This window comes from Argopecten irradians, chromosome 8, assembly GCF_041381155.1.
Source record: "Argopecten irradians isolate NY chromosome 8, Ai_NY, whole genome shotgun sequence".
Taxonomy (NCBI): domain Eukaryota; kingdom Metazoa; phylum Mollusca; class Bivalvia; order Pectinida; family Pectinidae; genus Argopecten; species Argopecten irradians.
In genome coordinates, this window is record NC_091141.1 from 61,036 (window position 1) to 88,267 (window position 27,232).

At 34.6% G+C, this 27,232-nt stretch overlaps 1 protein-coding gene and 2 pseudogenes across 1 annotated transcript; 1 reads left to right on the forward strand and 2 right to left on the reverse strand.

Moving 5' to 3' along the window:
• Positions 1 to 3,253: 3,253 nt before the first annotated feature.
• Positions 3,254 to 3,992, reverse strand: LOC138328853 (loricrin-like). The gene is made up of 2 exons (XM_069275575.1): positions 3,987 to 3,992; positions 3,254 to 3,703 (listed from the first exon to the last, which is right to left on the reverse strand). The coding sequence occupies exons 1-2, from the start codon at positions 3,990 to 3,992 to the stop codon at positions 3,254 to 3,256; spliced, it is 456 nt and encodes a 151-aa protein (XP_069131676.1).
• A 307-nt stretch (positions 3,993 to 4,299) lies between these two features.
• On the forward strand, positions 4,300 to 13,940 carry LOC138328854 (uncharacterized; annotated as a pseudogene).
• A 4,223-nt stretch (positions 13,941 to 18,163) lies between these two features.
• On the reverse strand, positions 18,164 to 23,966 carry LOC138328855 (uncharacterized; annotated as a pseudogene).
• Positions 23,967 to 27,232: the final 3,266 nt, after the last annotated feature.

The window sequence follows — 27,232 nt, forward strand, 5'->3', positions numbered from 1 at the left end:
ATAAAAATCTTTTCACCTTAAGTGAAATAACACATAATGGAAATAAAAATCTTTTCGCCTTAACTGAAATAACACATAATGGAAATAACTATCTTTTCGCCTTAACTGAAATTACACATAATGGAAATAAAATATTTTTACCTTAAGTGAAATTAAACATACTGGAAATAAAAGTCTTTTCACCTTAGTGTAATTACACATAATGGAAATTACATTCTTTTTAAGTGTAAAGACACATAATGGCTTCACCCCTCAGACCCCATGGGGGTTCAGCCACACTAGTTGTATTAATTTAAATTTCCACTCAATAAAGATGCGACAATGCTAAGGGATGCTGAACATTGCCCAACTTGATCCTGTGTTGATCTTTGATCTATTTACTAAGTAAGAAAGTGTTATAGGTTAATACATAATAATATGGATGGATTAAATATCATACTTAAAAAGTAAGTAAGTTCTTTGTGTATGTGAATGTAAGTGTATTAAAATAAAACCTTAGCAAGTAAGAGAATGTTTGTGTATGTATCTTAATTATTGTATGGATGAATAAACTTATAATCTACAGCGTATGAGAATGTGCTATGTGAGAGTGTAAGGGTCTGTATGATTTCACAAGAGAGAAATAATAAATACATATTAAGCATGTATGATGATCATTGATCAGTTATCTTGTGTACATTACATTTATTGATGAAAACACTGAAAAAAATGTAAATTATAAAAAGAATAAATGTCTTGGGGCCTTGACCAAGTTTGACCGGGACTTTTGACCCTTTTTGGCTGAGTTATGGCCCTTTGATTAACGAAAAACTCTATTTTCGTCTTTTTGGTCAATAACTCTTGCAAATATTACTGGATTTTCTTGAAACTTGGTAACATGGTTAAATGACACACTGTTAAAAATGTATTCATATGTGACATTGAAAATTTTGATTTCCTTTTCCTATTTCAGAGCAAAAAAGAGGAAGAAAACCTAAGGAGTGGAAGTTTCTTGTTTTCCTACTAAGCAAGGCTAACGATGACTATTTGCCAACGTCAGTTGAAATTAATCGCCTACAACGCTGTGGATATGGTAAGCACATGACCTTAATCTTCTTTAACTATGAAACAAGTTCCTAAAATTTCATTGCCCTGAATTCATTTGCCTAGTCAAGTCAAGATTTCAATTACATTTCCAGCTTTTTTTGGTCACCTGAAAGGCTCAAGTGACCTATTCTAATTACGTTTTGACGCCATTATCCATAGTGTATCCGTAAACAAGGGGGGGGGGGGGCGCAAAGTGCAAGATTTTATAACCCCCATTCGATCTTGAATTAACGATTTGTCTTATAAATATGTTATTTCATATTTGAGCAGCAGTTGCACAAAATGTCACTTTTCAATGCAATGTAACAGACACTAACACACACTGAAAATGGTTTTGAAGGAGATCAGGGGGAATCTGCTATGAGAAAAAATTGAAAATCAGCTCCATGAAACTTTCTGTGTTTATTGTACAAGTGCCCTATAGTTGTTTCTTTTGCTGTTGCAGACGTTCAATCTTTGGGATTTTTTCTGTTACAATGGAAAAGATAACCAAATTACAGTTTCTTTTTATTACATGCTGTTATTTTTTCCTGTTTTTAATACTGACACACATTTAAAGTCATTGTTACTTTGACTTTGATGTATTTGAGTTTTTATACTAACTGCGCGGGAGATAATGTCACGCTTGTGGATCCTTGTTTTCTTTCAAATGTGCATTTTTAGAAACATTACAGTTATTAAAGTCGTCGTTTTGAAGTATTGAATTATATAAACCCTATGAACATTATTTGTTCAATTTCTATAGGAAAATGAGTAAAACTTATCCGGAGATAGCATTTTAACATACCGGTATCATATCAAAATTGGGATCTCTTGTGTACAAAATGATAGTGGGGGTATATTTAGTTCTAGTTAGATGGTGATTCTATTATGTATTATTGGTACCCCAGCGTTCTTTTCTTTCTTTCCTAAGATGAGATTTATTTTACAGGATACCCATCTGCCCAGTTTGTCAAACCAAGATCGCTATCCAGTGAAAACTGCCATTCCAGTTGACATGCCCTTGAATGACTTTCAGTCCATGATTTGCACATTATACCCAGATGCACGCCTTGGAATGATTGGATTTACCTTCGCCAAGTGTGACCAAGGGAAGAAGCTACGTAGAATTGAAGCAGACGCTGTTGCAGATCTGAAAAGCATCTTGAAGCAGGGGAAATTATACCTTATTCCTAATCGGGACTTGAGAATGGCAAGTATTAAGTGTTGATGGACACCCTACCCATAATTGAGTGCTTTTAGTAATGCAAAGCAGTTAATGGTATCATCATTATGTACACATTTTAATGCCTATACCATGGAACAAGGGATGGCGACTATTAGTGTTACCCAAATATACAAATATAACATATCATGTATTGTCCCATTTTGTCTAATTTTATTAATTGGTAATTTGGGCTTTGACATTTTTAATCATATTTCTAGTTAGAATCATAGAAATGTTTTGGTGAAAAACTGTCTGAGCATAGATAGCTTTTTAAACCACATTTGGTCTGTTGTTCATTTGTTCAAACATCCGTCCATAAACAATTCTTGTCATCACTATTTCTCACAACACATATTGGAGGGATCTCTCTTAAATTTCATATGTAGGTTCCTCTTGGTGCCTAGTTATGAACATTGCATTTTGGAACTGATCAGTCTCTAAGATGGCCAGCAGGCAGCCACCTTAGATTTTAACAACTGAAGTTTATTATCACAATTTGCCAGATATCATATTACACATGAGATCAGACTCATGGAGAAACATTTTTCCTGATTTCTTTATGTAAATGGATTTTAACTATATATGCAACCACACTGATAGGTAAAACAAATATTTAGCATGAGTCTTGTTTTAATTGCAAATGCAATAAATAACTGGCCATAGATGCATGATTTAGTAACTATATGAATATTGTGCTAATGGTTGATTTCATTTTAGGAAACTCCACTGCTTATGGAAGAAGAAACGATAGTTCGAGAAAATGTAGAAGCTGTTGTCCAACAACCTCCACCACTAGTTGTCCAACAACCACCACCACCAGTTGTCCAACAACCTCCACCACCAGTTGTCCAACAACCGCCACCACCAGTTGTCCAACAACCTCCACCACCAGTTGTCCAACAACCGCCACCACCAGTTGTCCAACAACCGCCACCACCAGTTGTCCAACAACCTCCACCACTAGTTGTCCAACAACCACCACCAGTTGTCCAACAACCACCACCACCAGTTGTCCAACAACCTCCACCACCAGTTGTCCCAACAACCTCCACCACCAGTTGTCCAACAACCGCCACCACCAGTTGTCCAACAACCTCCACCACCAGTTGTCCAACAACCACCACCACCAGTTGTCCAACAACCTCCACCACAACTACCGCCACCACCAGTTGTCCAACAACACCACCAGTTGTCCAACAACCGCCACCACCAGTTGTCCAACAACCTCCACCACCAGTTGTCAGTTGTCCAACAACCTCCACCACCAGTTGTCCAACAACCACCACCACCAGTTGTCCAACAACCTCCACCACCAGTTGTCCAACAACCGCCACCACCCAGTTGTCCAACAACCTCCACCACCAGTTGTCCATCAACCTCCACCACCAGTTGTCCAACCAACCCCAGAGGCTATGCCACAACCAACGCCAAATCACATTGTTGATGAAACTCTCGTACAGGTATTAAATTTATCAAACTGTAAATATAGAATTATGTTGTGGAAAGTATTTGGTTGGTGCTTTTTCATTATACTAAGTGTCATCATAAAACGAAAAATGACACTCCTTTCATATTCCTTTGAGCTCAAGCTCGCTTTAAAGGAGTAGATATGATAGGACCAGTATTTTGGCCCTTATTTTTCAGGCCGAAAAATATTAACTCTGATCCACATCAATTTCACATAAATAAATACTCTCATACTTGCCATTCATCAAAACATAACTTTTTATAACCATGTACACGATGTGCTCCACCTATGACGTCATCAAATTGATGATTTTCCTCTTCTTGCCAAATTTTGCTAAAAATTTTAAATTCATATTTACTTTTAAAAAATCCAATTTCTACCTGTAAATGGATTTGGCCGACCACATGTCTTTTTGGGGCATTTTTGAATATGTTTTTGTTATCTGGTTGCCAAAAAAATGGTAAAACTTGAACACAAGATTTCGCTATTGACAAATTTTTTTGTCCATGAAGGCTTACGAGAATTCATTTTTTTGCTAATGACGTCATTCTCTTTGAAGACACTGCTCCATGTAGGCGGCCACAAATTTTTAGGTAAACCACTCAAAAATATTTTAAATTTCAAAATATTTTATCTATATTTTTTGTGAAAAATCTATGGCGGGATCAAACTGCATGTAATGACGTCATTTTATTGCCAGAGAAACTGTTTTATCCCTCACATACAAAACATCTTTATTTGAATGATATTTTTGGTTAAAGAAGTGTTATCAAATGTATTAACTGTTATAAAAAAATATGGGATTTTTCTAGCTATAAATTAGTATTGACATTACAGCTTGGTGTTTGTCTGGTGTCAGTGAAATTGTCAAGTTTGATAATTAACATGGTAGAATGAAAACAGAGCTTTGTAGTCTAAAACTTACATTATTGCTTTGTCTTAATGATATAATAAATGTTTTACATGGAATATAACTTTTCTTTGGATTTTTTAATTTTTCATTTTGTATTTCTTTCCATACGGGTGAGGCATAAGGGCACAGACAATAAGACATATCGGCTTGATCAAGAATTTTCAATGTAATTGACACAATTTGGGGACTTTTGTACTATAGTAGTGGTACATTTGAGACAATTGATCAAATTCAAATAAAAAATTAAATGGTCAGATCTAGAGTATACAGTGTTGTTACTAGAGTGGTATACAGTGTTGTATACAGTGTTGTACTATAGTAGTGGTATACAGTGTTGTACTATAGTAGTGGTATACAGTGTTGTACTATAGTAGTGGTATACAGTGTTGTACTATAGTAGTGGTATACAGTGTTGTACTAGAGTAGTGGTATACAGTGTTGTACTATAGTAGTGGTATACAGTGTTGTACTATAGTAGTGGTATACAGTGTTGTACTAGAGTAGTGGTATACAGTGTTGTACTATAGTAGTGGTATACAGTGTTGTACTATATAGTAGTGGTATACAGTGTTGTACTATAGTAGTGGTATACAGTGTTGTACTATAGTAGTGGTATACAGTGTTGTACTAGAGTAGTGGTATACAGTGTTGTACTATAGTAGTGGTATACAGTGTTGTACTAGAGTAGTGGTATACAGTGTTGTACTAGAGTAGTGGTATACAGTGTTGTACTAGAGTAGTGGTATACAGTGTTGTACTATAGTAGTGGTATACAGTGTTGTACTATAGTATAGGTATACAGTGTTGTACTATAGTAGTGGTATACAGTGTTGTACTATAGTAGTAGGTATACAGTGTTGTACTATAGTAGTGGTATACAGTGTTGTACTATAGTAGTGGTATACAGTGTTGTACTATAGTAGTGGTATACAGTGTTGTACTATAGTAGTGGTATACAGTGTTGTACTATAGTAGTGGTATACAGTGTTGTACTAGAGTAGTGGTATACAGTGTTGTACTAGAGTAGTGGTATACAGTGTTGTACTAGTAGTAGTGGTATACAGTGTGTTGTACTATAGTAGTGGTATACAGTGTTGTACTATAGTAGTGGTATACAGTGTTGTACTAGAGTAGTGGTATACAGTGTTGTACTATAGTAGTGGTATACAGTGTTGTACTATAGTAGTGGTATACAGTGTTGTACTATAGTATGGTATACAGTGTTGTACTATAGTAGTGTATACAGTGTTGTACTAGAGTAGTGGTATACAGTGTTGTACTATAGTAGTGGTATACAGTGTTGTACTATAGTAGTGGTATACAGTGTTGTACTATATAGTAGTGGTATACAGTGTTGTACTATAGTAGTAGGTATACAGTGTTGTACTATAGTAGTGGTATACAGTGTTGTACTATAGTAGTGGTATACAGTGTTGTACTATAGTAGTAGTGGTATACAGTGTTGTACTATAGTAGTGGTATACAGTGTTGTACTATAGTAGTGGTATACAGTGTTGTACTATAGTAGGTACGGTATACAGTGTTGTACTATAGTAGTGGTATACAGTGTTGTACTATAGTATAGGTATACAGTGTTGTACTATAGTATAGGTGTACAGTGTTGTACTATAGTAGTGGTATACAGTGTTGTACTATAGTAGTGGTATACAGTGTTGTACTATAGTAGTATAGGTATACAGTGTTGTACTATAGTATAGGTATACAGTGTTGTACTATAGTAGTGGTATACAGTGTTAGAGTATAGTATACAGTGTTGTACTAAGTAGTGGTATACAGTGTTGTACTATAGTAGTGGTATACAGTGTTGTACTATAGTAGTGGTATACAGTGTTGTACTATAGTAGTGGTATACAGTGTGTTGTACTATAGTAGTGGTATACAGTGTTGTACTATAGTAGTGGTATACAGTGTTGTACTATAGTAGTGGTATACAGTGTTGTACTATAGTAGTGGTATACAGTGTTGTACTATAGTAGTGGTATACAGTGTTGTACTATAGTATGGTATACAGTGTTGTACTATAGTAGTGGTATACAGTGTTGTACTATAGTAGTGGTATACAGTGTTTGTACTATAGTATAGGTATACAGTGTTGTACTATAGTATAGGTATACAGTGTTGTACTATAGTATAGGTATACAGTGTTGTACTATAGTATAGGTATACAGTGTTGTACTATAGTATAAGGTATACAGTGTTGTACTATAGTAGTGGTATACAGTGTTGTACTATAGTATAGGTATACAGTGTTGTACTATAGTAGTGGTATACAGTGTTGTACTATAGTATAGGTATACAGTGTTGTACTATAGTATGGTATACAGTGTTGTACTATAGTATAGGTATACAGTGTTGTACTATAGTATAGGTGTACAGTGTTGTACTATAGTAGTGGTATACAGTGTTGTACTATAGTATAGGTATACAGTGTTGTACTATAGTAGTGGTATACAGTGTTGTACTATAGTATAGGTATACAGTGTTGTACTATAGTATAGGTATACAGTGTTGTACTATAGTAGTGGTATACAGTGTTGTACTATAGTATAGGTATACAGTGTTGTACTATAGTATAGGTATACAGTGTTGTACTATAGTATAGGTATACAGTGTTGTACTATAGTATAGGTATACAGTGTTGTACTATAGTAGTGGTATACAGTGTTGTACTATAGTATAGGTATACAGTGTTGTACTATAGTATATGTATACAGTGTTGTACTATAGTATAGGTATACAGTGTTGTACTATAGTATAGGTATACAGTGTTGTACTATAGTATAGGTATACAGTGTTGTACTATAGTAGTTAGGTATACAGTGTTGTACTATAGTATAGGTATACAGTGTTGTACTATAGTATAGGTATACAGTGTTGTACTATAGTATAGGTATACAGTGTTGTACTATAGTATAGGTATACAGTGTTGTACTATAGTAGTGGTATACAGTGTTGTACTATAGTAGTGGTATACAGTGTTGTACTATAGTAGTGGTATACAGTGTTGCACTAGAGTAGTGGTATACAGTGTTGTACTATAGTAGTGGTATACAGTGTTGTACTATAGTATAGGTATACAGTGTTGTACTATAGTATAGGTATACAGTGTTGTACTATAGTATAGGTATACAGTGTTGTACTATAGTAGTATGGTATACAGTGTTGTACTATAGTAGTATGGTATACAGTGTTGTACTATAGTAGTGGTATACAGTGTTGTACTATAGTAGTGGTATACAGTGTTGTACTATAGTATAGGTATACAGTGTTGTACTATAGTAGTAGGGTATACAGTGTTGTACTATAGTAGTGGTATACAGTGTTGTACTATAGTAGTGGTATACAGTGTGTTGTACTATAGTATGGTATACAGTGTTGTACTATGTATAGGTAGTACAGTGTTGTACTATAGTATAGGTATACAGTGTTGTACAGTGTTGTACTATAGTAGTGGTATACAGTGTTGTACTAGAGTAGTGGTATACAGTGTTGTACTATAGTAGTGGTATACAGTGTTGTACTATAGTAGTGGTATACAGTGTTGTACTATAGTAGTGGTATACAGTGTTGTACTATAGTAGTGGTATACAGTGTTGTACTATAGTATGGTATACAGTGTTGTACTAAGTATAGGTATACAGTGTTGTACTATAGTATAGGTGTACAGTGTTGTACTATAGTATAGGTGTACAGTGTTGTACTAGAGTAGTGGTATACAGTGTTGTACTAGAGTAGTGGTATACAGTGTTGTACTATAGTATAGGTGTACAGTGTTGTACTATAGTATAGGTGTACAGTGTTGTACTATAGTAGTGGTATACAGTGTTGTACTATAGTAGTGGTATACAGTGTTGTACTATAGTATAGGTGTACAGTGTTGTACTATAGTATAGGTATACAGTGTTGTACTATAGTATGGTGTACAGTGTGTTGTACTATAGTATAGGTGTACAGTGTTGTACTAGAGTATAGGTATACAGTGTTGTACTAGAGTAGTGGTATACAGTGTTGTACTATAGTATAGGTGTACAGTGTTGTACTATAGTAGTGGTATACAGTGTTGTACTATAGTAGTGGTATACAGTGTTGTACTATAGTAGTAGGTGTACAGTGTTGTACTATAGTATAGGTATACAGTGTTGTACTATAGTATAGGTATACAGTGTTGTACTATAGTAGTAGGGTATACAGTGTTGTACTATAGTATGGTATACAGTGTTGTACTATAGTATAGGTGTACAGTGTTGTACTATAGTAGTGGTATACAGTGTTGTACTATAGTAGTGGTATACAGTGTTGTACTATAGTATAGGTATACAGTGTTGTACTATAGTATAGGTGTACAGTGTTGTACTATAGTAGTGGTATACAGTGTTGTACTATAGTAGTGGTATACAGTGTTGTACTATAGTATAGGTGTACAGTGTTGTACTATAGTATAGGTATACAGTGTTGTACTATAGTATAGGTATACAGTGTTGTACTATAGTATAGGTGTACAGTGTTGTACTATAGTATAGGTATACAGTGTTGTACTATAGTATAGGTATACAGTGTTGTACTATAGTATAGGTGTACAGTGTTGTACTATAGTATAGGTATACAGTGTTGTACTATAGTAGTGGTATACAGTGTTGTACTATAGTAGTGGTATACAGTGTTGTACTATAGTATAGGTATACAGTGTTGTACTATAGTAGTGGTATACAGTGTTGTACTATAGTAGTGGTATACAGTGTTGTACTATAGTATAGGTATACAGTGTTGTACTATAGTAGTGGTGTACAGTGTTGTACTAGAGTATAGGTATACAGTGTTGTACTATAGTAGTGGTATACAGTGTTGTACTATAGTAGTGGTATACAGTGTTGTACTATAGTAGTGGTATACAGTGTTGTACTATAGTAGTGGTATACAGTGTTGTACTATAGTAGTGGTATACAGTGTTGTATATAGTATAGTGGTGTATACAGTGTTGTACTATAGTAGTGGTATACAGTGTTGTACTATAGTATAGGTATACAGTGTTGTACTATAGTATAGGTGTACAGTGTTGTACTATAGTATAGGTATACAGTGTTGTACTATAGTAGTGGTATACAGTGTTGTACTATAGTATAGGTATACAGTGTTGTACTATAGTATAGGTATACAGTGTTGTACTAGAGTAGTGGTATACAGTGTTGTACTAGAGTAGTGGTATACAGTGTTGTACTATAGTAGTGGTATACAGTGTTGTACTATAGTAGTGGTATACAGTGTTGTACTATAGTATAGGTATACAGTGTTGTACTATAGTAGTGGTATACAGTGTTGTACTATAGTAGTGGTATACAGTGTTGTACTATAGTAGTGGTATACAGTGTTGTACTATAGTAGTGGTATACAGTGTTGTACTATAGTAGTGGTATACAGTGTTGTACTATAGTAGTGGTATACAGTGTTGTACTATAGTAGTGGTATACAGTGTTGTACTATAGTATAGGTATACAGTGTTGTACTATAGTAGTGGTATACAGTGTTGTACTATAGTAGTGGTATACAGTGTTGTACTATAGTAGTGGTATACAGTGTTGTACTATAGTAGTGGTATACAGTGTTGTACTAGAGTAGTGGTATACAGTATTGTACTATAGTAGTGGTATACAGTATTGTACTATAGTATAGGTATACAGTGTTGTACTAGAGTAGTGGTATACAGTGTTGTACTATAGTAGTGGTATACAGTGTTGTACTATAGTATAGGTATACAGTGTTGTACTAGAGTAGTGGTATACAGTGTTGTACTAGATGGTGGTATACAGTGTTGTACTATAGTATAGGTATACAGTGTTGTACTATAGTAGTGGTGTACAGTGTTGTACTATAGTATAGGTGTATACAGTGTTGTACTATAGTAGTGGTATACAGTGTTGTACTATAGTATAGGTATACAGTGTTGTACTAGAGTAGTGGTATACAGTGTTGTACTAGATTGGTGGTATACAGTGGTGTACTATAGTATAGGTATACAGTGTTGTACTATATAGTAGATGTGGTATACAGTGTTGTACTATAGTATAGGTATACAGTGTTGTACTATAGTATAGGTATACAGTGTTGTACTATAGTATAGGTATACAGTGTTGTACTAGAGTAGTGGTATACAGTGTTGTACTATAGTAGTGGTATACAGTGTTGTACTATAGTAGTGGTATACAGTGTTGCACTAGAGTAGTGGTATACAGTGTTGTACTATAGTAGTGGTATACAGTGTTGTACTATAGTAGTGGTATACAGTGTTGTACTATAGTATAGGTATACAGTGTTGTACTATAGTATAGGTATACAGTGTTGTACTAGTAGTAGTGGTATACAGTGTTGTACTATAGTAGTGGTATACAGTGTTGTACTAGAGTAGTGGTATACAGTGTTGTACTATAGTAGTGGTATACAGTGTTGTACTAGAGTAGTGGTATACAGTGTTGTACTATAGTAGTGGTATACAGTGTTGTACTATAGTAGTGGTATACAGTGTTGTACTATAGTATAGGTATACAGTGTTGTACTATAGTAGTGGTATACAGTGTTTGTACTAGAGTAGTGGTGTACAGTGTTGTACTAATAGTAGTGGTATACAGTGTTGTACTATAGTAGTGGTATACAGTGTTGTACTATAGTAGTGGTATACAGTGTTGCACTAGAGTAGTGGTATACAGTGTTGTACTATAGTATAGGTGTACAGTGTTGTACTATAGTAGTGGTGTACAGTGTTGTATTATAGTAGTAGTGGTATACAGTATTGTACTATAGTATAGGTGTACAGTGTTGTACTATAGTAGTGGTATAAAGTGTTGTACTATAGTATAGGTATACAGTGTTGTACTAGAGTAGTGGTATACAGTGTTGTACTATAGTAGTGGTATACGGTGTTGTACTATAGTAGTGGTATACAGTGTTGTATTATAGTAGTGGTATACAGTGTTGTACTATAGTATAGGTATACAGTGTTGTACTATAGTAGTGGTATACAGTGTTGTACTATAGTAGTGGTATACAGTGTTGTACTATAGTAGTGGTATACAGTGTTGTACTAAGTAGTGGTATACAGTGTTGTACTAGAGTAGTGGTATACAGTGTTGTACTAGAGTAGTGGTATACAGTGTTGTACTAAGTAGTGGTATACAGTGTTGTACTATAGTATAGGTATACAATGTTGTACTAGAGTAGTGGTGGTATACAGTGTTGTACTAGTAGTAGTGGTATACAGTGTTGTACTAGAGTAGTGGTATACAGTGTTGTACTAGAGTAGTGGTATAGGTACAGTGTTGTACTATAGTAGGTATACAGTGTTGTACTAGAGTAGTGGTATACAGTGTTGTACTATAGTAGTGGTATACAGTGTTGTACTATAGTATAGGTATACAGTGTTGTACTATAGTAGTGGTATACAGTGTTGTACTATAGTATAGGTATACAGTGTTGCACTATAGTAGTGGTATACAATGTTGTACTATAGTATAGGTATACAGTGTTGTACTATAGTAGTGGTATACAATGTTGTACTATAGTATAGGTATACAGTGTTGTACTATAGTAGTGGTATACAGTGTTGTACTATAGTAGTGGTATACAGTTTTGTACTATAGTAGTGGTGTACAGTGTTGTACTAGAGTAGTGGTATACAGTGTTGTACTAGAGTAGTGGTATACAGTGTTGTACTATAGTAGTGGTATACAATGTTGTACTATAGTATAGGTATACAGTGTTGCACTAGAGTAGTGGTATACAGTGTTGTACTAGAGTAGTGGTATACAGTGTTGTACTAGAGTGGTGGTATACAGTGTTTTACTAGAGTGGTGGTATTTAGTGTTTAATACAGTAAGACACATGTATAACAAACATGCTTATAACATTGTAAATTCATTTCCTGCTCAATGTTCAAATAATATATCTGCATAATATATAACAAGATTGTTATGATAAAGCCTCAAAGCACCTTTGTTATAAATATAATTATATGACATTTTTATTTTTATATTATAGCTCTCAGCAATCTCAACGGCATACTCTCTGGCAGCAAGCATGTCACAGTCCATAGACATCATGTCGTGAAAGACCTTATGGACGTTTATGGAGATGCTGACATTCTTCAACACATGCTAAATGTGTCGTTTGAAGGAGAGGAAGGTCAATATGCAGGAGGGCTGACTAAAGATGTGTTCACAGCATTTTGGGAGAGAGCATATATACAATTTTTTTGTGGTGAAGATTTTTTAGTGCCTTTTATGCCCCCCCCCCCCCCCCCATAAGTATTGTGAAGCCATTTCAGCTTTTCCTATACTTGGAAGAATCCTATGCCATGGCATTGCCTTGATAGGATTCCTCCCAGTAAGGATAAGTAGAACTGTTCTACTAAATGTAGGGCTTGGTCCGATGATGGATGAGAAAATACTGCTACAGGATTTTCTATCCTTCATCTCAGAGCACGAGAGAGAGTTGACTAGGAAAGGACTTGATGCCTTTGACACATTGTCACAAGGAGAGACTTGTCAGGTAATTGATATGTTTTCTAGGTTCAACATGTCTGTGGTTCCTACAAGGAACACTTTTAAGCAGCATGTGTTGAACCTAGCAGTGTATGAATTAACTGGGAAGCCTTCCTTCCTCTGTAACCAAATGAAATCTGGCATTCCTGATATCTATCAGGATGTCTTTTTTCACCAGGTTACAAAGGAAGGCCTTGTGACAATGTGTGAAAGGTTGGCGCCAACTGCCTCGCGTGTCTTTGATCTGTTGAGGCCTGAGGCAGACAGTATATTTTACTTTCTGAAGGACTTTGTTCTTTCATTGTCCTCTCATGAAGATCTTATCCGTTTTCTCCAGTTTGTGACTGGTTCATCAGTTATGCCCTCATTAGCTATAACTGTGATATTTCACCATGCGGATGGCCTACAAAGACATCCAATTGGTAGGACATGTGGTAATGTCTTGGATTTACCCCTAGAATATGACACCCTTCAAGAATTTAAAAGAGTTCCTTTGTATTATCAGGAATGATGACTCATTCCAAATGCATATGGCTTAAAATACATTTTTCTTATTATATTTATGACACAAATTACCTATTAAGTGATAATTGTAATAAGTTCAACTAAGAGAAACAAGAGGCCCATGGGCCTTAACGGTCACCTGTGTTCAGATACAGAATGAAACAAAGACATGCATATAAACACTATATATTTGCCCATCAGGCCCTTGAAGTCAGTCAGTGATTTTATAAATTTGACTTTTTAATCTATGCAGATTATTTGGTTCCATCAAATCTGTGAATTCAGAAGAAAGATTTTTGAAGTGTTATCTATTTTGACCCCTTTTGGTCCCACCCCTCTGGCCCCTGGGGGTCGGCCAGGACCAATATGGATATGATGTTAAAATGCTATCTCAGACTAATAATTCTAACCCAGTTTGACTAATTTCCTATGAAAAATAGGCAAATAATGTTCATAAATGTGTTTTTCCTATATAAACTAAAGTAAACTTGACCCCCTCCCCAGAGGGAAACATGGGACCCCAGGGCCATGAAATTCACAATTTTTGTAAAGGACTTTAAGACCTTTCAATCTATGCAGAGTATTTGATTCTACCAGTTCCAGAATTTCAGAAGAAGATTTTTGAAGTTTTAGCCTATTTGACCCGTTTTGGCCCCGCCCCTAAGGCCCCTTGGGATCAGTCATAGAAAATTTGGTAATAAGATTCAATGGTCATCACATAGGGATAATTCTGACTACAATTGACTAATTTCCTATTATAATGACTAAATAATGCTCAAAAATGTCTTTTCCCTTTATAAACTACAGTAAACTTACCCCCCTCCCCAGGGGGAAACCTGAGACCCAAGGGTCATATAATTCACAATTTTCATAAAACACCTTAAGACCTGCCTTTTTTATGACGAGTATTTGATTCTACCATTTCCAGTATTTAAGAAGAAGATTTTTAAAGTTTTAGCCTATTTGCCCCTTTTGGCCCCGCCCCTGTGCCCTGAGGGGGTTGACCAGGACCAATATAGATATGATATTAAAATGTTATCTCAGGCTAATAATTCTAAACAAGTTCGACTCATTTCCTATGAAAATTGAGCAAAAAATGCTCATAAATGTGTTTTCCCTAGTAAACTTGACCCCCTCCCCAGGGGGAAACGTGAGACCCCAGGGTCATATAATTCACAATTTTTGTAAAGGACCTCAAGACCTTTCCATCTATGAGTATGTGATTCTACCATTTCCAGGATTTCAGAAGAAGATTTTTGTAGTTATAGCCTATTTGACCCCTTTTGACCCCACCCCTAAGGCCCCTGGGGGTCAGTTATGGAAAATTGGTTAATAGGATTCAATGGCCATCTCATACGGATAATTCTGACAATATTTGACTCATTTCCTATTACAAATGATCAAATAATACTCAAAAATGTGTTTTCCCTATATAAACTATAGTAAACTTAACCCCCTCCCCAGGGGGAAACCTGAGACCCCAGGGTCATATAATTCACAATTTTTGTAAAGGACCTCAAGACCTTTCCATCTACGAAGAGTATGTGATTCTACCATTTCCAGGATTTCAGAAGAAGATTTTTGAAGTTATAGCCTATTTGACCCCTTTTGACCCCGCCCCTAAGGCCCCTGGGGGTCAGTTATGGAAAATTGGTTAATAGGATTCAATGGCCATCTCATACGGATAATTCTGACAATATTTGACTCATTTCCTATTACAAATGATCAAATAATACTCAAAAATGTGTTTTCCCTATATAAACTATAGTAAACTTAACCCCCTCCCCAGGGGGAAACCTGAGACCCCAGGGTCATATAATTCACAATTTTTGTAAAGGACCTCAAGACCTTTCCATCTATGAAGAGTATGTGATTCTACCATTTCCAGGATTTCAGAAGAAGATTTTTGAAGTTATAGCCTATTTGACCCCTTTTGACCCCGCCCCTAAGGCCCCTGGGGGTCAGTTATGGAAAATTGGTTAATAGGATTCAATGACTATCTCATACGGATAATTCTGACAATATTTGACTCATTTCCTATTACAAATGATCAAATAATACTCAAAAATGTGTTTTCCCTATATAAACTATAGTAAACTTAACCCCCTCCCCAGGGGGAAACCTGAGACCCCAGGGTCATATAATTCACAATTTTTGTAAAGGACTTTAGGACCTTTCTATCTATGAAGAGTATTTAATTCCATCACATCTGTGAGTGGAGAAGAAGATTTTTGAAATTTTAGTCAATTTTACCCCTTTTAGCCCCTCCCATAGCTCCCTGGGGGGTGGGGACCATATAATTCACAATTTTGATTGGCCTTATGCCTTAGAAGGTTTGTGCAAAATTTCATTGAAATTGCTTCAGCAGTTTTGGAGAAGAAGTTGAAAATGTAAATTGTTTACGGACATACGACGGACGACGCACGACGCACGACGCACGACGGACGACGACAGACAAAAGGCGATTAGAATAGGTCACTTGAGACTTCGTCTCAGGTGACCTAAAAAACCTGAAATGAAATGATGGCAAAGATGTACAAAAACATAACTCAGTGGTAGACAGGGTTTTATGCTATTAGCAAAAGAAATAGGATCAATTTCCTTCACCAATCTTTATGTGCCAACTTCAAGTCAAAGATGACTTAATTACTGTTTACAAAGATAATATAGCTGTTTTTATCCTTATTTCCTATTCAAAGGCAAAATTGGAAGCTTGCTATACATTACGTTGGTATGAATACGAGTCATATGTGTGTAAGACTGATTTTGTGGTTTATGTTATGCTTCTTAAAATGTTTATGTAATTAAATTCCATTTTGTTATAATACCTAGTCTTATCAATATACTAATTTGTGAAACTACTCTTATACATAAATAAAATCTGAAATTAAATTCCTTGCAAAAATGATCGAGTCTGGGTTTATTGCAATGTAACAGGAGATGACAGTTCTGATCACATTGTATTGGTTTATTTGAGTAAATAATATATGTAAAACCTTTCTATTCTATAATTCCATTTTTTACTTATTATTGTAGATGCATAAATATACCATATTATGTGTTCCCTTTTTCATTTGATCTCTTATAGTGCCTAAAATGACTTATTTTACCATCTTATGTTATTTCGCTGACAATGTTGGAGATAATTTAATAATTTTGCCTTTGTTAAATGTGTAATAGTAGCTCAATTTAATTTTGTTTTGTGGCATATTTATGACCTTTTAGAATTTTCTTTGAATTTCAACTTGGTAATGGTTATTTTTATTTCATTAGTTAAAGATGCTCTACCACTGACAAATAGTATTTTTTCTCTATTAAAAGCAGGAGTAGGCGAATTAGTATTTTTTCTTAGCTACAAAAGTTACTTACTTTACACTATTACCACCATTCAAAAGTTTGGGATTTGAATTTTATTTCAAAATGAAAATATTAAAAAAAGATTAATTGCACCATGAAAAAATTTCATGGAACTATGTCCTATATATGGAATGAAGTATTGATTGTGCATGCACCCAAAGCAAAATTAATCATTTTATATTATTTTTTGTGTTAATTAGACATAAATACCAATAATTTTTAAAATAATGAGTATTGTGTAGCCTCTGTCGTCGGTGGAGCATCTTTAAACACTTCCCCATAAATGCGACCTACATTTTGAAACATTAAAATATTCAGATCTGTATGATTTGAATATGGACCTTACTATTCTTTATTTCATTTTTTAAAATTATTATAGATGCATTAAAATACCATATTTTGTTTTCCCTTTTTTATTCTCTTTTATCATCTTATGTTATTTCTCTGAAGATATTAGAGATAATTGTTTTGTCTATTAAATGTGTAATAGTAGCTCAACTTTATTCTGTTTTGATACATATGTATGACCTTTTTTAATTTTCTTTGACTTTTAACCTTGTGATGGCCATTTTGGTCATCTGTGTTGTCACTTCCAGCCTTCTTTACCATGGTAGTGTATTTGAAATGTTTATTGTTATGTGTATAATCACAAAATACAAATAAATTATTAATGATGCAAACTAAAGACAAGCTTCTGTTTTCAATGATTATAACCTTGTCCTGACAATACTATTATACTAAACTATAAGGCATTTTAACTTCAAAGTACACAAGCTTGAGGTTGTATTTCAAATTCCCTGTCATACCTAGTCCAAGCTATTTCAAAATTGAAGTAAATGATTTTGGTACACTTTCACTATCTTACCCAAATGGACCCACATGCAAAGTAAATAGTTCATTGCCTTATAGTTTAGGAATAGATCATGGACAAGGTCGGTCTGACCGATACAATGCAAGATTAGTCCCCAGCATATTCATGGTGGGGAACTAATAGGTAGAATCAAAAACAAACAAATTGCATATATGAAAGTCAAATTTTAATGAACAAGAATTCAACATAAGTGGATGTGTCGCCTGCACAGCAGTTTAAACATCACAAAAAATAGTTATTATTTAGGGTGAAAATATTGTTACGATTTTGACCAGTATGAAACCCATCTGCGATCTTATTGATATAAAGCAATATATATACCAATAATTTGGTTGAAATCGCATAATAAATACAAAAGTTATGGAGCAGTAACCAAAAAATTGTCAGTTTTGATCATTTTAAAGGCCTGTAACTCTTGAGAATATTGACACTATTTTGACCATTATCGAACTCATATGAGATCTCTTCAATATGAAATAATACAAAAAATTTGGTTGAAATAGAACAATAAATATTGAATTAATCGAGCGGAAACCATGGATTTATCTGTTTTGACGATTTTAAAGTCCCGTAACTCTTGCTAATATTTACCAATTTTGACCATTATCAAACTCATCTGAGATCTCATTGATATAAATTAAAACAAATTAAACAATATATAAAATTTGGTTGAAATGGACAATTAATACTAAAGCTATTGCACGGAAACCATTTCCCGGATGCCGATGCCGACATAGTGGTACCTAAGTGTCGCCTTTGCAACACAAAAACCATGAAAAAATGGTATGGTTTATAATTAATAGCCAAAAAATGTAAGGAATGTTATTTTTGTAACTCTATAATTCACAATTTATGAAGTTCAACAGCACATAGTTGTGTCTTAGAAGTCATTCCATCAAAGTATTGCTGTTGCATGAAAGTTAATATGAATACAGCAAGATTCATGATGGAATTAGAATTCTATCAACTGCTTCAACACAAAGCCTGTACTGTTCTTCTAAAGAAGCAGCTCCAGAGGTTTCGTAAAGGATTCTTTGCATATCTTGGTAGTTCAACACATGACCTCTCCTCTGAATGACCCTGTCGCTATCATTGAGTTGAACATCTGTCTCACTCAAACCAAATGCCTGAAGTTTGTCTCTCAAATTGTCTGCATTTGTTTCTACATTTGTTTCTACGGTACGAATTTCGGCATCACCCATCAGCATGCCCTCAGACCATATTTGTTCTGGAGTTCTGTTGGACTCCTGTCCGCATCCTGTGGTTGTTCCAGCCTTTCATAAAGGAGTTCAGTTTTTTGTTTACCTCTGGAATATACACCATCTGTAAGGCACATATATGGCTGTCATTGTTGATGTCCAGAATGCCACTGTCTTCCATCATGTAGAATTTCTGGTAGAAAACATCACCCACTTGTTCCTGAACATCTCTCCACAGGCGCTCTATCCGCTGATTATGGACTGACCTCCCTGTCAAGTGGCTTGTTGTGGAATTTTGAACCAAGTTCATAAATAGAGCAACTTGAATATTTTCCCCTCCATGGTCACTCCTCACTCTTGCTGGCAGTCCATATCTCATCACTGCACCAATAAAAAGGTTCAGGACTGTTTTTGACGAGTTATCAGCTCCATATTCCAGGAATGTAATCAAACGGGAAAAGCCATTTATACACCCATGAGTCACAATACCCCACCTATGAAAAGAGAACAAACAAAAATAATTATAAATAAATGAACCTAATTGCAATGAAGACTTGTCCAAAATTAAAAATAGTTCACGAATTTAGCCATTGGTGATGATACTCAAGTTCAAATGAATTTGTGTCATATATCAGGGGTTAATCTATAGCTAGGTTTTGGGGAACTACCCTTTTTCAAAATAGGGGGAAAACTGGGAGAAATATAGGTGAATTTCACTCCTCTGATACTGGTCCAAAATCATATTCATTTTGACAAAAAAACCTGTAAAACAATTTATTTTATTTTCAGATTTAATATAACAAGACATTTTAAGCTCAAAAATTAAAAGTTTGAGTTAATAATACAAGAGATCCCAGAGGGATCTTGGCGCCCACCAAAGAATGATCTATGTCTGACAAACAAAAGAGGGATCTTTTCTCTGCTTTTCAAACTTTTCGTACAGCTGTACATATTACTACATATGAAATTTGAGAAAGATCCTTCTAATACTTTCTGAGAAACAAACTTTATTATCAAATTCCAAGATGGCTACCTGTCAGCCATCTTTTTGACTGATCAGTTGAAAATGCAATAGGCACAAATAAGGTCCTAGGGGAACTTACATATAAAATTTGAGACAGATCACTTCAGTACTTTCTGAGCAAAAGTGGTAACAAGTTTCAACTATCAAAATCCAAGATGGTGGCCTATCGGCCATCTTGTTGATCAATCGGTCCCAAAATCGAATATGCACAACTAGACCCCTAGGGGAACCTGCAAATGCAATTTGAGACAGATCCCTTCAGTACTTTATGAGAAATAGCGGTAACAAACTTCAATTGTCAAAATCCAACATGGAGTCCTGTCGGCCATCTTGTTCACTGATCGGTCCCAAAATGCAATATGCACAACAAGACTCCTAGGGGAACCTACATGTAAAATTTGAGAGCGATCCCTTCAGTACTTTCTGAGAAATAGTGGTAATAAGCTTCAACTATCAAAATCCAAGATGGCGGCCTGTCAGCCATCTTGTTCATCGATCAGTCCGAAAATGTGATATGCACAACTGTACGCCAAGGGGACCTGTACATGCAATTTGAGACAAATCACTTCAGTACTTTCTGAGAAATAGCGGTAACAAACTTCATTGTCAAAATCCAAGATGGCTTCCTGTTGGCCATCTTGTTAACCGATCGGTACCAAAATGCAACATGCATAACCAGGGACCTAGGGGACCATGCACTTGAAATTTGAGACAGATCCCTTCAGTACTTTCTGAGAAATAGTGGTAACAAACTTCAATTGTCAAAATCCAAGATGGCGTCCTGTCGGCCGTCTTTTTGACTGATTGGTCCAAAAATGCAATATGCACAACAAGACTCCTAGGGGAACCTACGTGTAAAATTTGAGAAAAATCCCTTCAGTACTTTCCGAGAAATAACGGTAACAAACTTTAACTATCAAAATCCAAGATGGCTGCCTGGTGGCCATTTTGTTGATCGATTGGTCCCAAAATGCAATATGCACAACTAGGCCCCTAGGGGAACCTACATGTAAAATTTGAGAGAGATCCCTTCAGTACTTTCTGAGAAATGGCGGTAACAAACTTCATTGTCAAAATCCAAGATGGCTTCCTGTCGGCCATCTTGTTAACCAATCGGTACCAAAATGCAATATGCACAACTAGACACCTAGGGGAACCTACATGTAAAATTTGAGAGAGATCCCTTCTGTACTTTCTGAGAAATAGCGGTAACAAACTTTAACTATCAAAATCCAAGATGGCTGCCTGGCGGCCATTTTGTTGATCGATTGGTCCCAAAATGCAATATGCATGTAAAATTTGAGAAAGATTCCTTCAGTGCTTTCTGAGAAATAGCGGTAACAAGAATTGTTAACGGACAGAAGGACGGACGGACGGACGGACCACGGACGAAAGGCGATTTGAATAGCCCACCATCTGATGATGGTGGGCTAAAAATATGCAGTACCTGTATGATAAAAATGAAATGTAACCAAGTGATGAGAAGGACAAAAATGTAAATCATTAAATGAACATATATAATCATGAATCCCTCTTCCCCATTATTTCTATGCCAATCAGTCACCTGACAAATTTAGCAGAGATTATAGAATATAAAAGTTACCTACCGGTAATTAGACGCATGTGTCCATCTATATGCCACAGGCTGTTTGGTACAGGCACCTTGTAGACACGTCTCACTATGGCACGACTCCATCTCTGAGCTGCTGCCTCAGGATCAATCCTATTCAGAGTACTACGGACTCTATGCCTCTGTAGTTGAAGTCCTTGACTTCTAAGGTAACCACTCATCATCTGAAATCAGTATTCAAATTTAATGGTAACCATTTTTGTATGTGGTTTTTTTTTTCGTTAAACAAACAAAACCACTACCAGTACTAAACAAGAAATCAAGATGAAAGTTTCTAAAAACAAATATTGTGTCTAAATGAAATAACAAAATTGACACGTACATTTCAACTTAGATGGGACTGTTGCAATTGGCATTGAATTTTAAACCAATTGCAATTCAACAGTTGCAATTGTTTCCCTGTGTATTTTGGGAATATTTCATTGCAAGTTTGTCAAATTTGGAGAGAAGTTATTTTCAAAAACCTTTATAGGTTATTTATTAAATCATCAACTGTGTAAATTGAAATGCAATAACTTAACCAATCCACAATTACCCCTTGTTGTCGACTATAGTCAACAGAATTTTACCCTCCCCACTCTCACAGTGTCAAATTTAGTCGACACTTGATAACCATATTGACGTTCTTTTGTCACAATAAATTTCCAATTAAATTCAAATTCAATCAGTGATTTTAAGTTAGTAATTAACTTTCCAAATGATCAATGAAATATTTAATTGGACCATGTATATTGTTTTTATGGCAGAGAAACAAGGTAAATAAAATACGGATGTTATCATCATGAACAAAATGGCGGTCTGTTGCACATTTGCTCCACATTGCAATATCAAAATAAAATCTTGATGTCAGTGTTTTTCCTGGGTATTTTGGGAAATTGCCACCTGGTGAAAATTGGGAAATTTTGTGCGATAAAAGTTTACATTTGTTACAGTTATTGCACGGAAACGAAGTGTTACAGACAGACGGACAAACCCAAATTAATATTTGAAATGAAAAATTTGAACAGTGTTTATGGAAATCTTGGAAAAGGTAGAATAGACAATTATGCTTTTCTAAGAATCAAGTGTAAGAATGGTTACTAAAATACGACGTTCAGGCTTGGGATTTCCTGAATTTTTTTAGTTTTATCGCACAAAATACGCGTCAAATCACTGATTTGGGAAATTTAGACATAGATTTGGGAAAAAATTACAAAAAATACAATTGGGAATGGGGCCTTAAATTATTTTGGCCCCATATATATAGGCAGGAAAAACACTGGATGTACAAGCAGGTTATAAATAATTCATAAATAAAATAGTTGCATTAACTTGGTATGCTTGAACTAAATGAATTAGCATACAACAACTGGCCATTTTGTTCCGACATTTTCTCAAAAACTTTCAGGTATGAGATAATAAACTACTTTTGATACATATGGAATATTAATTGGGAAAGAATACAAGACAGGGAAAGAGTTTAAAATATATAGTAAGAACTCAAAAGTACAAGTATAGAAGTATAGAAATATAGAAGTGAATGCTTATCAAGAGTCATGATCAGGTCCTGGATCCGTTATCGGTTGGAAATTTTCTGTAATATTAGGATTTTTCACAGTATTTGCCTTTTGGAGTGGAGTTGATATTCAACCTCAGCTTTACATATAAAGGTAGGGAAAACATGGAGACGTACCCATAATATTTTATATAACATTTTACCTCATTTCCTGCATTTGGATGTGTCTGATGAAGGTCTTCAACAGCAGCATCTAGATCACTGTCACTGATAGCTGTATATTTGACGCTCCGTACAGACAGGTTTTCAGATTTCAGAGTCTTGTAGACTAGGGATGGACTGCATTTTAGTTGAGATGCAACTGCTCGAGCTGTGAAGCCTTTCTTCAACTTATCAGGTCAACGGTGATGCCAAAAGCAGGACAGCCTTTTCCTTTAGGAGACTCATTATGTATGGATCCTTATAATACAAAAGAGAAAAAAAAGATAATAATAAATAACAAATACTGAATTTACTGTAATTAGCGTTCAGGGGACTTAAAAAATTGTAACAAATAAGCTGATAACGAGAATTAAAAAATGGCTGCCTACATGGAGGTGCAAGACTTTTACCAGGGGACACGATTTCAAAGTCCAAGGGGTTGGAATCTATATGCTCACACATCTGTTACGGTTAGTAGAGCTTTTTTTTTTTTTTTTTTTTTTTTTTTTTTTTTTTTTTTTTAAGGTTTCAAAATCGATTTTATTCCCCAGCAAATTTGAGGGATGCCAGGGTTGGGACCCTGGGTTCATCCCTCTTACAACATATAGCCTCTCACAGGAGGTCTCTTTCACTCCTTTTACTCGATCGCTTTCATTCATCACATTTGATTTGCTCCATTCATTCTCCAAACTCATTCATACAAATACAATTATACAGTAGATATATAACTTTAAATTAAGTGAAAGGGTTTCTCTTGTATTCATACATGTAATCATTTATATTATTTATGTTATGTCACCTATTTGTTAATTATGACATCATATTTTTTTAAATTCTTGTGGCATAAAGTTGAGCACAAATATATATCTACAAATTTAAAATAAGTGAGAGATTTCTCTGTTATTCATACATGTAATCATTTATATATATGCTATGTCACATATTCCTTGATTTTGATATCACAATTGTTAAAATTTTAGTGACATAGAACTGAGCACTGAAAAAGAATCAGACAAGTTTGTAACATTTGTAGATAGGATCAATTGATACAACTGCTTACATGTATGTGTACAAGAGACGCTAGGTACAGTATCAATCATCAATTGGGAACCTCAAAAAATACATATATGTATGGCACACTTACATTATGAACTACATGACTTTAGACATTACGAAAAACAAACAAAAAGCAAACAAAAACAAACACTACATATATATCCATAGCACTCGACATATGTGCAACTAAAACAATTGTTCCATTTCTCATTTTCCTATACCAGCACACATATATTACATGTATTTATACATATACTTGTTCGCACTGTTGTGCCCTAATACAGACTTAACACATACATGTATAAATTTTTCACAATAGCAGTAACTCATTATTTATCTTCAGCAGCAACATGACCCATAAAAGTCCATTGTGTTTCCACAAGGGTCAGTTGAAACTGGTTAATAAAAATTAAGAAGTAAAACAATTCTGCATATGCAATCTTGGGAAATTAAATTAACTCATATACATATATTCACACATACCATATATACATACATGCATTGTATATGTGTAATTTTAATAAAAGCCAATGAATTAATCCTTATAAGATTTCATACATAAGAAGGTTCATATATATCATAAGCACATTTTCTTTAGATATTAGATATTTATATATTTATATTTATTTAGATATTTTTTTACAATTTGTTGGCTAGGGTAGTATGAGATATTGACCTTCTTGAAGAGCTAATTTTGTTGTAATCATAATTGGTACATAGATAGTTCCACATATGTCACATGTATAGGAGACAACAAAACAACAACAAAATAACACAAACATAAACAACACCTTTTTAGCACAAGAAAAATATCTAGTTGCCCATAATATAAAAAAAAAACAAATGTTTGTTTTTCAGATATTTTTTATTTAAAAAAAAAAATAAAAAAAAAAATAATAATAAAGTAGTTAAATAGTTAAGGGGAACCATTTTTGGTTAAATTCATTAACAGAGTTATTTTCAGTGGCCACTATTTTTTCAATTTGTTTTATTTTACAAAACTGTTTCTTACAGCTCTCAAAATTTGGTTGGGTCTTCCTGAAGCGACAGTTATAAATATGGTATTTGATTATTAATATCAAATGATTAATAACAGGTGGTCCGTTTTCACAAATAAATAGTATATCTCTTATTCCCAAATCTTCACCTACCGTATGAATGTTGTTTTGGCTTATATTATTTAACCAACTTTTGAATTCTTTCCATATTTTGTCTACTTTGCCACAATAAAACAGTAAGTGTTCAATAGTCTCCGGAGAGTTCTTACAGAAGGTACATAAATCATTATCAATTACATTAATTTGGTGTAAAAAAGTATTTGTAGTTAGAATTCTATGGAGAATTTTATATTGTAGATTTTGAATTCTTGTATCCATAGTCATATTAAAACTAAGTGTATAAATTTTCCTCCAGTCTAATTCCTCATTTGGGTCTATATGAAGTTTTCCAATCCATTTGTGTTGCTTTTCAATAGGGAAGTGTTTATAACTTCTCAGAAGAGATTTATATACATATTTCAAATCTGTTAATTTCAAAATATTCTGAAATAAGTTTATAATTACATTGTTACCTAATGCATTTTCTCTTCTCACCTTATGCTGCATAGGCCGTCAGGCAGCCATCTTGGATTTTGTTATTCAAAGTTTGTTATCGCTATTTCTCAGAAAGTACTGAAGGGATCTGTCTCAAAATTCATATGTAGGTTCCCCTAGGGCCCTAATTGTGCATATTGTGATTTTGGACCGATCGGTCAACAAAATTGCTGCCAGGCAGCCATCTTGGATTTTATATTCAAAGTTTGTTATCGCTATTTCTCAGAAAGTATTGAATGGATCTTTCTCAAATTTCACATGTAGGTTCCCCTAGGGCCCTATGTGCATATTGTGATTTGGGACCGATTGATCAACAAGATGGCCGCCAAGGAGTCATCTTGGATTTTGATAGTTGAAGTTTGTTACCGCTATTTCTCAAAAGGTACTGAAGCGATCTGTCTCAAATTTTATATGTAGTATGTTTGAAAAAAGTTTAAAAAGTAGAGAAAAGATCCATCTTTCCTTTGTCAGATATAGATCATTCTTTGGTGGGCGCCAAGATCCTTCTGGGATCTCTTGTAGTTATTATGATTGGTATATTTACTAGTATTTAAATTAAATCATGTTGTTCATTCTGTTAAATTTAGCCCAGTCAATATATATGTATACACTTTCTACAGCTGTAAATAACTAAAATAGATAACAGAGCCAAATCATTTTATTGCAAGTCCAATATGTTGGTACCAGAAAATTATTTAAAGTTTTAAAAACTAGCTCTTAGATAAACTACCAGACTTGTCAAACAAAGGTATAAATATTAACGCTTCTATGATATATTTTCTATACAGCCTACATATTGCAAAGAGCATATTTTTAAAGGATTTGATAATTTTATACATCAATTACCATGTTGATACTAATGTTTATTTACAATGTTGATACTAACAGTAATCTACCATTTTGATAATCAATTCAATAACCATTTGACTGTCATTTATATGTTGATAGCATGTTAACTTGGCCTGCTCCATCTCCATGCATTCAGCCTGACCCTGCCATTCCATCCATGATACTGTGCTGTGGTGATGTGGAACAGAACCCAGGCCCTGACTTTAAGGTAGTATCAGCATGAAATGTTCA